Source organism: Zootoca vivipara, chromosome 8 (assembly GCF_963506605.1).
Source record: "Zootoca vivipara chromosome 8, rZooViv1.1, whole genome shotgun sequence".
Taxonomy (NCBI): Eukaryota; Metazoa; Chordata; class Lepidosauria; order Squamata; family Lacertidae; genus Zootoca; species Zootoca vivipara.
In genome coordinates, this window is record NC_083283.1 from 27740097 (window position 1) to 27752333 (window position 12237).

Genomic DNA, 12237 nt, shown 5'->3' on the forward strand with positions numbered 1-12237 from the left:
GATGAAGTCCTCGGAGAGGAGAGAAGAAAGAAGGAACCTTCCAGCTGACTGGCATGAGCCCAGTAGGGTTTGGGGTTTGGTGTCTTTATCCTCCAACCCACAACCCAGTAAGAACATAAGAAGCACCTGCTGGGTCAGGCCAAAGGTCCACCTGCACTGTGTTCTCCCGATGGTCAACCAGGTGCCAGTGGGGAGCCTGTATGCAGAACCTGTATGCAACAGCACTCTCCTCACCTGCTGTGATTCCTAGCAACTGGTATTCAGTGGCATACTACTGTATTTCCAACAGTGGAGGTAGACCGTTCCCATCATGTCTAGTAGCCACTGATAACTTTATCCTCATGGAGGTTGCTCTGATTAACCAGTTGTTTAAGTGAAGTGCAATTGAATCCTAGACATGCTGACTCAAAAGCAGGTTCCATTGGGCTGGATTCAACTAAGTTGTTGCACTAGTGGATCCCCTATTAGCACAACAGGACTCTGATCCTGCATTATCACCAAACCTTCTTGGGAGGACGCCCAGAACAGTGTGCTGGGGGAGGAGAGGGGAGATCGTTCCATCTGTCAAGCAGAAATGGTCATGCTAACCAAGCAATCACCTTAATGCCCCATTGAATTCCACCCACTATGTTCAGTGCAGCATATTCTCAGGTAAATGTGTACAGCACGGCAGACTGAATGTATTTGGGGTACTGCTCCGTATCTATAACCAGCATTTGGCAGTAGGAACTACTGAAAAGAGTTAGTGCATTAGTCAGAGAAAATATTTATTTACAGGAATGTAAAAATTATGTTACAACTTTTGGAACAGAACCGTCATGAAATGATTACACGAGAACACATGGGCAATATATTCAGTGCAAATAAACTTCCTATCATAGATTTTTAAAAACTACCATGGCTTTGAAAAGGGCTGCAGAAAGTATATACAGGTAACAATGTTTTTTGACATTTTAGAAACCACTTTCCCTGCTCGGAAATAATTGTTGTAGACAAAAAGATATAACAAGACTTAATGTAAGGATACAGAAAAGTGAAAAGAAGAAATAAAAAAGAATCTGGTTTCCTTCATTGGATGACAAATGGAGACAATTTGGTCCCCCTGTGTCACAGAGGTACGTGGCTGATGTACTCACAGTAAAGGAGAAGCTGGATCATGCTCCACATGCTAGATTTGGGATCGGGCGGGGCGGGGGAACCTTTCCTTTTTGTAACTATTGCATGAGCTTAGGAAGAAAGTGCATACATGGAAACCAGCATGCTCAAGTGCAAATGCTGTAATAAAGCAACAGACTGGGGCACATGGAGGTAGAGCAGCTTCTTTTCACATACAAATAGGTGGCAGGGCTAGGGGGGACCTGTGTGTCAGACACAGTTAAGGCGGGCAATACTGGACTAGATGGACTGATAAGCCTGACTTTGTATCTGACAGGTTCATATTCCCAGCTGACCGGGGTGGTTTTCTAAATTGGGGTTATTCAGATTTGCTCGCCAGGTTATCAGAATGACAAGTTATTCTTTGGTCCATGTCCCTACCTAAATGCATATTGTACGAATGATTTGTGCTAAGAAACTAGCATGTGGCAGAAGTATTCTGCACTGTGGTTTATAGGTCTGCCGGTGTCAGTAATTTGTAGGGAAGGTGTATGTAAGATGACACGAAATCGTGGGAAATAAATATTCTGTCTCTCAAAACTGAACAAAAAGTTCTCTATGCACTAGAGAAAGTACTCTGAGAAAGTATCATTGTCAAGTCTGTAAGGCACCTTTCAGATAGTTTGTGTGGGTGGGGGCAGTGGCCTGTTTGTAGCAAACCTGTGTGGGTGACAGAATGGGGATGCCCCCCTCCCCACATGTTTAGTGACCATGTGATCCCCCCATCTGAAAGGGCCCTGAATCTTGTTAAGAATGGCCAAATAATTTAATTACACAAGAACACCCTGACATTGGGAAACTCATTAAAACTTAAGAGAAGTTATATATTAATATTACTAAAAGCTAAAATGTACTTTTAGCTTTATTTAGGAATCATAAAACTGAACTATGTAAAAAGACAATGTGAGAATTCTGGAAAGGAAAAAAACAACAACCCAAAACTCTTGACCCATTTCCCCCGTGTGCAGAGGTATATGGTACGGTACTCCCAGCAGAGGAGAGAAACTGAGGTGGTGGAAAGGCTTTTCTGATCCATGCAGTTTTATTTTCAGCATTGTCAAATCACCAGCTCTTTCCCTGGAGCAGAAGCAGTCACAGCTGTACAATATTTAGTGTATCTATAAATATTTTCCAATTAGCATGTGGGGAAAAATTCACCAGATTTGGTGAGGTGTGTGGGGAAGAAACCACAGAATAAATTAACATACAGTTGGGCAGCCTTATTTTGAGAGCACAAGAAACACTTAGGAATGAGAAACAAAGGCAGAGAAAGATATTGCACAATCCAGGGCCTCCTTCATATTTTATTGGCAGGGATGCCACGAAGAAATCTGAACTGCCTCTCTGTTCAGTTAGGTGCATCCAAATCGCTCGGGGCAATTTTAACACCAGGCAAACTGTGGTAGGATTATAGATGTTTGGTTTAAAATAAGTCCAGGTCATTGGACTAACCTTATGGGGAGCTACCTACAAAGTTTGGTTGCCAACCCCAAACATACTGCCATGATCATGCGACTTCAATTCTGGCAATTTGGAAAATGTGGGTTATGGAGTAATTATGAAATCGAACAACATGCCAACTTTTGATTTGGCAACACTCTTGGAAGTTTTAGTATTACTGTTCTTTTTAAAAGAAATAAAATCATGTTTCAATCCATGCTGTCTGACATATGGTTATGTCAGAGAGCAGCAAATGTATCTGTGTAGCTTTACAACATCCTTAGATTCAAGAGCACAGTTCAGAGTATTGAAATAAGTGGTAGTTATTCCATTGATTTCAATGGGATATATATTGCGCACAAAACTACTATATCCAAATTATATTTGTTTTGGCATTATGATGTAAAAATAAATAAATCTGAGCATGGATATTACTTTGACCTCCAATATGACCCTACTTCTTAATAAATGCACTGGCTCTAAAACAGGAATATAAATAAATACAAATAATTAAAATACTATTTAACATATTAGATCATAAATCTTTCATGATCTCATTTTGTTATGCTGTAAACATTTAAGTGCAATATCACCTGACTTTTAATATGATGAACCATAAAACATGCTAATCATAAAAATAGCTTTTACAAATATACATTTGTATACAGTGTCTCCTTCATTTTAAACATGTCCTTCATATTATCATACAATTCATTGGCCTTCTGACATCAAAATTAAAAAAATAATACCAATAATTAGCCAGGAAAAAACACATTTACAATCTAAACCATATAAATCTGACAATTGTACAGCTTTAGAACATATAAGAAATGGAATTTCTAAGTTTTGAATGGTAATGTCCATTTCAAGAAGTAAATTCATTTCCCCGCCCCATAAAAATTGAGTCAAAGATGTTGCTAGCCAGCAAGAAACAGCAGCTCACATTTCCACATGGAGGAGTCTGTGAATTATTATGTTCTTGGTTTCCAAGGGGACTGGATGTCATTCCAAATTCATTTGATCTGTAGAAACTGTAAGATAAAATGCAAATTTTAATTTGAAAACATTTTGATTAAGAGACAGTGACAGGAGACTGTGGGCAAAAGTAAATGTGATGCAGGGAATCTGTGACTGGATGACCGCTGTCTTTTTCCTTTGTAAAAAAATAGCTGGAGGTGGGGATCTAATTTGGATCAGCACCATAGTGCAGAGCTTTCTAAACTGTGTCATGACACATTAGTGTGTTGGCTGCAGCGTTTAGGTGTGTCGCAGGAACGCTCCCTGCACTCCACCTGCAGTTGGAAAGGGGCTAGTTTAACCTCAGGTTTGCTAGTAAAACTGAATTACTGTGTCGTGAAAAGATGCACGTCTAAAAAGTGTGTAATCAACATGAAAGCTTTGGAAAGCTCCTCCCTTCTTACCAATTACCCAATGGAAATTGCTCCGTTTCATTTATTCATTTAGTGTACCACCAGCAGCTGAAGATTACAGGGCGGTTCACAACATAAAAACACAGAATGAGAACACGAAATACATAACAAAAAGATAGAGAAAAGAACCAATAACCTCCCCCCACAACACATTTAAAAGGCCACAGAAATTAGATTCCTGTTATAGAAAATGAATAAAGGTGCTATAGTTTAATCACACGCTAGGCTGGCCAAGCAGTTGTTTCTGAAGTGGTGGAACCACAGTCAAAAGCATTAATATTTCCTGCATATTGTGCAGAGGTTGACAAAAACGTGGGGCTGTTTCCACATCACCCACTCTTGAAAACATGCTGGAGAACGTGCTGGGTCCGCTTCACGTTTAAACCGTAAATGCCTTCTAACTATTTTTAGCAGCAGGTTCACAGGCGGAATTATCTCTATAGAGAAGAAATGTATTTTCTTCCTCCGACCTTTCCTCTTGCGTCAGAGATAGCCCTGATTGTGGTGAAGTAGCTCTATAGAGCTTGTAAGAATGCAACTTGTGCTGCTCCACACCTTTCAGCTCCAAAGAATCCTGCTCTTTTTAGTCTTTTCTTTCCCTTTCCCTAATTGCGCTCTCTTATTATAATAAGACAAAGAAGACAAAGAGCAACAGATTTTCGGCTTATTTATTGGAGATCTTTTCACAAGCCCGCTATATGCGCCAAAAAGGCTCTGCAGGTTATAATGAGGAAAGAGCATCGCGAACTGTCTGGATCCAAGGGGTGGACACACTTTTGGTGTTATTAAGAAGCTGTGTTGAACATTCACTAAGTCTGAATCACAAGCAAAATGGCCACAGAATTTTCGGACAGGGCGCACCTGGCATGTTTCAATAGGGTGGGGTGGAAAGTCATAATCTTAAAAAACCCCAAACCATAGTTTGGCGATACTTTTATTAGGACCAGCCAAAATGTCACAGAGTCTTGAGCAACTTGAACATCAAAAGACATTTTTATTACTTCCAGAGTGATATAGTCTCCCTCCCACTTTCCCCCAGGGGTCTGATTAACCTGAGGCAATAGAAAACTAATTTTGCTTCGTTCTATTCAGCTAAATTCTATATAATTTATCTTTGGCTGTGTGGCAGCTGTGACATTTTTTGAAAACCCACAAGATGACTAATTTATGGGGGAAATCGTTTATTTTAAGGAATTATATAAATTGCGCCCTCGCACGACAAAGATGGAATCAAATTAAATTCCAGCAAACCATATGGCTTTCATTTGGTGTTCTTATAAAGAAAGATATCACCTGAAAGAAAAAAAAGGTCCACTTTGCTTTGGATTATGAGTGAAAATACAGATTTGCTAAAAGGGCGTGCGTGTACACACAAACAACAACAACAACAACAACACCCAATAGCATATTTGTGAAACTCATCAAACAAAATATAGAACCATAGACCTGGAATCTATAATATATTGTAATTTAACAACTCTACCAATAATTTGTCCTTGTCACTTAAAGCCATGAAATGCACACTCTCAACACACCCAATGCCCAACATTTCATCAGTTAAGCAGATTTTTTGGAGGAGTGTTATGTTCACCTCCCCCCCCCAAAAAAAACACAAGAGAAAGAGCTGCATGTCTGTCATTTACCCTTAAGCCCACAAACACCCAAACAATAATACCATATGGTGCCAAGAGTTGTTATTTCCTCTGTGAGCTACCAGCAGTCAATACTGTAAGTCTGCACTGCATACTCTATTGATGGCACTGTAAAATGAATCACTTTAAGTCAGTTGTGTTGAGTTGTGTTTAACAGGCAATCTTGGTGAAAACTAGAGAAGCTCGGTTTGTGTGTGTGTGTGGGGGGGGGGGTTCAATGCTAATTCTATTGAGAGTGACCCATTGACATTAACTGATATGGCTAACTTTTAACAGCTCTACTCTGAGTAGGACTTAGGTGAATACAACCCCTTTGTGTTTGAGAGCTATCACGTTTGGCAGCTCAAGATTGATAAGGCAGCAGATGTAGGTAGGTAGTGTGCATGTTGTTGGGGAAAGGAATAGAGGGGGAAATTTGTGAGAGCCATGAGGGGAAAAATACTGAAACTGGAGACTCGAAGCTGTTTTAAAGTAGGGCACATGTGTACAGAGGAGAAGGAACAGGTGTTCTGCTTTAAGTTTGCGTAAGGGAAGTGACAAGAAGATGGACTTGAAAGTCGCTGGTGTGAAAGGTCAAGGAAGGATTACTACAAAAGCTGGACCTGTTCTTGACTGCGTGTTTTATTTTTTACGATTTCTTCCCATCAATAATGATTTGCCTGTACATCTTCAATTTTCTTCTTAGTGATGCTTTTTCTCAGAAAAATGAAGTGCAAATTGAAATGATTGCTTAAACTTATTGAAAGCTTAAACTATCATAATCAGGTGATACTTGGATATATCCACTCAGTTCCCTATTATTCTCTTACTGTCTGTTTCATTTCACAAACCCTTCTGCCTCATTTTTCCCTCTTTCCTTTCTCAGCTCACCTTTTTACTTTGACGATCTAAATTGTAGCAGAATTCCATTCATCTGGACACCGATGAAACATGCAATATTTCTATAATGGAGAGGTGTCAGAAAATGATGATCAGATGTTCATTACTGAAAATGAAAAGAGCCAACTGTAGCAAGCCAACAGTTACTGTATCCTGAAGATATATTATGTCTCTTAACCAAATATTAAAAATGTAGAAAAAACTGGTGGTTGTATCAGAGATGACTGAATCTGAAGAGATCTGACAGGGATAGGCTGTTCTAGATTCTGGTTCAGTTAAGAAGATATGCCAGTCACTTGCCCGCTTTCTGAAAGCCATAAGGAATAAGAATTCATAGAAGGTTGTAGAGAAGAAGCTAGCAACCAATAATCAGGACTCAGTTCATCTGTGCCTCAAAGAATACTCTGAGGGCCTATGGCATAGTTCCATTGTCAAAGCTAACTAGATTTGTGTTTTGTCCTGACCTCGAGCCCATGGGAGAATACCAAGTTGCCTGAAGGTGACTGAGTCTAGGTAATGCTGGAGTTGCAGGACCTTGGAGAGCTCCAAATGGAAGGACCAAGTGAACTTACTGCAAGGGCTGTAGCTTAGTAGTGGTAGAGCCCATGTATTGCAGAATTCAACATCTGGCATCTTCAGGTAGAGCTTGGAAATCCACCTGTCTGAAATATCAGAGAGCTGCCAGATGTTGAATTCTGGGAACTTCTTCATGCAATGCTCAGAAGTAAGTTCCCCTAAGTTCAATGGGACTTCACCCCAGGTAAGTGTGTATAGGACTGCAGCCTGAATCTTGTTTAATAAACGGTTTGAAGATGTCTGGTTTTCTTCTGCACCTAATGCTAGTGGCAAATCTTTGCATGCAGCAGAGCATATACAAACATGCACAAGAACCTCCATTCATTCATGTTTTGGACAAATTATTGTTGGATTGGGAAGTTGAAAAGAGGAGGTCCAAGTTCAAAAAAATTGAGAAACACTGGCCTATGCTGCTATTTGAAGAATGGAAAAATGGATGCCTATGATACTGTTGGCAAAGAGGTGCAACAATGTTCAAAGGTCTCTGGGTTTTTACCTAGTTTTGCAACAAATAGCTGATCTGCTATGAAGGATGAAGAATCGTTGCTGCACAAGTAGAGAAAGAGGAAAGCCAGTGGTGGGAATAGTATCTGCAGGGATGGGAAGCTGAGCTGTAGACTTAAGTGACTCGGTGTGCTCTACCTTCAGCTTAAGCTAATGTAGAAACAGTTAGGAATATAGGAAGTTGCTTTATACCAAGTCAGACCATTGGTTCATCTAGCTCAGTACTGTCTACACAACTGACAGGGTCTCTCCGGGGTTTCGGGCAGGGCAAATTTCCAGCCTTCTCTGAAGATGCCGGAGAATAAACTTGGGGTCTTCTGCATGCATTTGGAAGTAAGCTGAGGTAGTAAAGTCCCTGAATGAGGATGATGTCCAGAAGCACGGAGAATAAACTTGAGGTCTTCTGCATGCATTTGGAAGTAAGCTGAGGTAGTAAAGTCCCTGAATGAGGATGATGTCCAGAAGCAATACAGACTGGGTTTCAATTTAAAAGATAAAAGCAAAGGAGGAAAAGGCACATCATTGGTGAACTATTTATTTGAACCATTTGCCATTGAATCGTGTCCCAACTTTTGCAACAGTTTTTCCTTTAGTCATGGTTATTCAGAGTCAGCTATGTCTAAGGAAAACATATTGGAAGTGAAGAGGAATTCAGGCCACAATTGAATGGTGACTTCTTTCAATGAGTGCAATTTTTTTAAAAAAAGAATCTCTCAAAAAGTTAAAATATGTAAGTACGTAAGTTGGACCCAAAGTAATTGGAGCACATAAAACATAAGCCCAGCGTATCTTTCCTTAGTGCTGCAAAGGAGATATTGCAAAACCTCAGCAAAAAATTAATTGGTTGCAACAGTAAATCTGAAATACAGGTGAGAAACTTGAGCCAGAGCCAGCCTACGAATTTAGAATAATTATGCGATGGAGCTCCACTGGGCTTGTATCACTTCAGAGTGCCCTGGCAGGGAGGATTACATGTTACAATATTTTCCCAATTAAAAAAAAACAGCCCAAACTTTTTTTAAAAAAGTTCTAGTTAAAAACTCTCCCCCTGATGTGATAGTTTTTCCCAAGAATCAGGTTTTTCCTTCTTAAAACATAGCACGCCCAGTCTGCGCAGTGGCTCTTGAATGTTTTAGTGCTTTCGCTCCATTTCAGTAGGCACTATCCTCAGGGGTTGGTAATGTGGCAAGGGTGACTAGAATGTAGAACATACAATACCTCAAGAAATATACAAAGTATTACACCTGAAACATTTGGACAAACTCACATCTTATCCAAAGTACCATGCTTTCTGTTAGGAAGATCCCGATTTATAATATATCCTGCAGAGAACATCTTATTTCTTTTCTTTTGCTCACACAGTGATATCTTGTAACTGTCAAGTGTGATGTCATTGTGTATGTTATCTATTTCACTTTCCTCTTCATTAGAAATATCGTTTCCTTTCTGGGATCGAAAGGACCCCGATGCTGCCGAGTTATTTATCACATGTCATTTTGTTTTTAATAGAGGACAATAATTATTTGCTATGATTCAAGATGACACACTGACAACTGAAAGGCACTATCTATTTCGCAGAAATAACGGGAAAGAATGATGAATGGGATTGAAATTTGTTTCTAAATCAATAAACTGTTAGGAGAGCTGCCTTTGTTACAACTTTAAGAGATCTCATTGCAAGCAACAGCTTTCAGCTATTGTGTCTACTACAAAGTTTTCCTAGACTATGCAGGGACTGTCTGAACAGCAGGGCCAAAATACCTGTAATTTATGAACTACCACCATCCTAAATTTATATGGCATTGACTTCTAAGCTCTGTTCACACAGCATATGTAGTATTCAGGCTTCACTTTCTCACATAAGGAGACAAGCCCTTGAATTCCAGCTTCTTTTGGTTCATTTCATTGTAGGACAGGGCTGAGACAGCTATATGAGTAGCAGTAACAAAATGGCTGCCATGGGGTGTGTGGCACAACACAAAATGGCTACCACATCTGAAACAGGAGAAAAGGGGACAGAATTACAAAAATAGTGCAGGCATGACTCCCCATCTTCTGCATTGTGAATTTCTGAGAGGAATTCTATTGATATCCTTCATACTGTTGGTTGGCAAACTGTGCTCTGAATTTCTTTACCAGAGTTTGACAGCTTTGGCATTGAGGGGCCTGGGGGGAAGTTCTCTTTGGTGGGCTGCTTCAGTCACTGGGACCCTGGTGGGCTTATCTGGCAGTGGTAGACAGCAGCACTCCAAGCCATACCGGGTGGCAGGTTTTAGCAATCAAATTAATTTCTCACACAGCCCTGATAAATGCTATCTTAGACACACTGTGGAAATGAAAATGGCAACTAGATCCAGCCACCTGGTGCTGCTCAGAGTGTCAGGCTGGAAGCATTTTTCAAAGCAGGGCCAAGGCCAGGCATCAGTGGTGGGTCCTGCTAGGAGACATGGGAAAAGGTAAAGAGACCCCTGACCATTAGGTCCAGTTGTGACCGACTCTGGGGTTGTGGCGCTCATCTCACGTTATTGGCCGAGGGAGCCGGCGTACAGCTTCCAGGTCATGTGGCCAGCATGACAAAGCCGCTTCTGGCGAACCAGAGCAGCACACGGAAACACCGTTTACCTTCCCGCTGTAGTGGTACCTATTTATCTACTTGCACTTTGAGGTGCTTTCAAACTGCTAGGTTGGCAGGAGCTGGGACCGAGCAACGGGAGCTCACCCTGCTGCAGGGATTCGAACCACCAACCTTCTGATCGGCAAGCCCCAGGCTCTGTAGTTTGACCCACACTAAAAGCTGGATCTGAAGCCACCACATGAGACACAATATGCATGTCTTCCAACAAGTTTCAGAGCTTGGGCCTATAATATGGTCAATCTGTGTGGAGGAAGCTACTAGCAAGCTAGGAGTTGCTCGCAAACATTGTGTGCATTCACGGAACATGCAAAAATGTCCGTTAAAGTAAATGTATTTTAACAGATTCCATTGCATTGCCTGGAATTACAAGAAAAGTCCAGCCACTGGTTTTTGGACAGAATTCTTTCCCAGTCTAAGCTGCCAGGGATTGAAATTGGGGCTTTCTGCACCATCATAATCATATTATTTGTACCCCATCCATCTGACTGGATAGCCCCAGTCACTTTGATCAGCAAAGCAGATTCTGAACTACTGAACTATGGTCCTGAGTGGGTCTATTTTCCATCACCACCCTATAGGTACTTCAAGGATTGAGTACACCCTAGAGGTAGGGATGGGGTGGGAGGGGAAGAATTCAGTTCAGTTTGCATTTAAAGCCAAACCTATATTAGCCATACTTTCTGAAATAATATGAAAAAGAAAACACAGGCACCCTACAAAATTCACACTGCAGGAGTGAGAGTCCAACTGTCCAGTCGGAAGTGGAGGAGAAAACCCAACAAGAAGGACTGGGGAAGGGTGAGGGCACCCCAGTCCATACAGAAGAAATTGAGTGGTACAGAAGGAGTGAGAGTCCATCTGTGCACGAAAAACTAGTTGAGAAAAATCAGCATGAATTGAAAAATATCTCCTCTCGACAGATGGACACATCGGACCAGGGAGTCAAGATGATCATAGAAAATAGAAAAGGGGTGTTTAGAATTACAGGACTGAAGAAAGATGCAGGACAGCAGGGGCGAGGTTGAAGGAATGAGGGTAGAAAGAAAGGTGAGGAAGGGGGTGGGATAAATAGTTTATAAGTGGTTATGTAATAGGGTAACCCGGATTGAAATAGGACTGTTTATATAGACTTGCCGACCGTAAAAGGGTCCTTGTGATTAGAAGGGTTAATTATAGAAATATGGTTTTGACTGAGATGGGGGAGTTCTTAGAAGAGAGGCGTGGGTATAAAGAAGAGAATTTTTAGTTTAGTATTGTGTAAAAGTAGATTAAGAATTTTATAATATGAATTAAATGAATAAGTATGTTTAAGGTAGAAATGTAATATGTAAGGAAAGAGGAGTATGATGTTGTCATAGATAAATATGTAAATTATATGTAAATTATAATGAAAAGGATAATTATAGAATTTTGGTGTATAAACATGTTTAAGATAGAAAGAAACAATGTTAAGATGACAATTAGGAAATTGCTAAAGAGAGTATAAGATGAACCACAGGAAGGGGGGCTGAGGAAGTCAACCTACAATGTCAGGAAAGATGAATGATTTTGAACTATCGTATATGTATGTTTTTGTTTTTGTTTTTTATTATGTTTATGTTAATGTTTTTATTTGTGTTTCTTGTTTTCTGTGTTTCTTGTTTTCTCTTTTAGGTATTGCTGGCGGTTGGTGTGTTGGTGATGTTTTGTTGTTATATGTTAAAAAAACAATAAAAATTATTTAAAAACAAAAACAAAATTCACACTGGTCCGAACTTTGCAGTGCAGTTTTCCAACCAATGTTTACAACAGTGAATAAATACAGGGAAATGCATATAGACATATATTCATGAAAATAACATACAGTAATGCACTGTATCTTATTTATTATATTATATCAATTAAATATGTATTCTGCTCTTCGTCTGAAGATCACAGGATGGTTCAGAGCATAAAAATACAAGATAAAAGCACAAAACATATTAGG

General features: G+C 40.1%; 2 protein-coding genes across 2 annotated transcripts in view; one reads left to right on the forward strand and one right to left on the reverse strand.

Moving 5' to 3' along the window:
- The window catches only part of SLC7A13 (solute carrier family 7 member 13), a 36009-nt gene extending 28773 nt beyond the window's left edge, over positions 1 to 7236 (forward strand). Inside the window, exon 7 of the transcript XR_009558001.1 lies at positions 6543 to 7236. The gene's annotated coding sequence lies outside the window, so the exon portion shown is untranslated. The remainder of the gene's footprint in view (positions 1 to 6542) is intronic.
- RALYL (RALY RNA binding protein like) overlaps positions 752 to 12237 on the reverse strand; it is a 255235-nt gene continuing 243749 nt past the window's right edge. Inside the window, exon 9 of the mRNA XM_060277726.1 lies at positions 752 to 3626. Within this exon, the coding sequence (XP_060133709.1) occupies positions 3609 to 3626 (18 nt within the window). The 3' untranslated portion in view covers positions 752 to 3608. The remainder of the gene's footprint in view (positions 3627 to 12237) is intronic.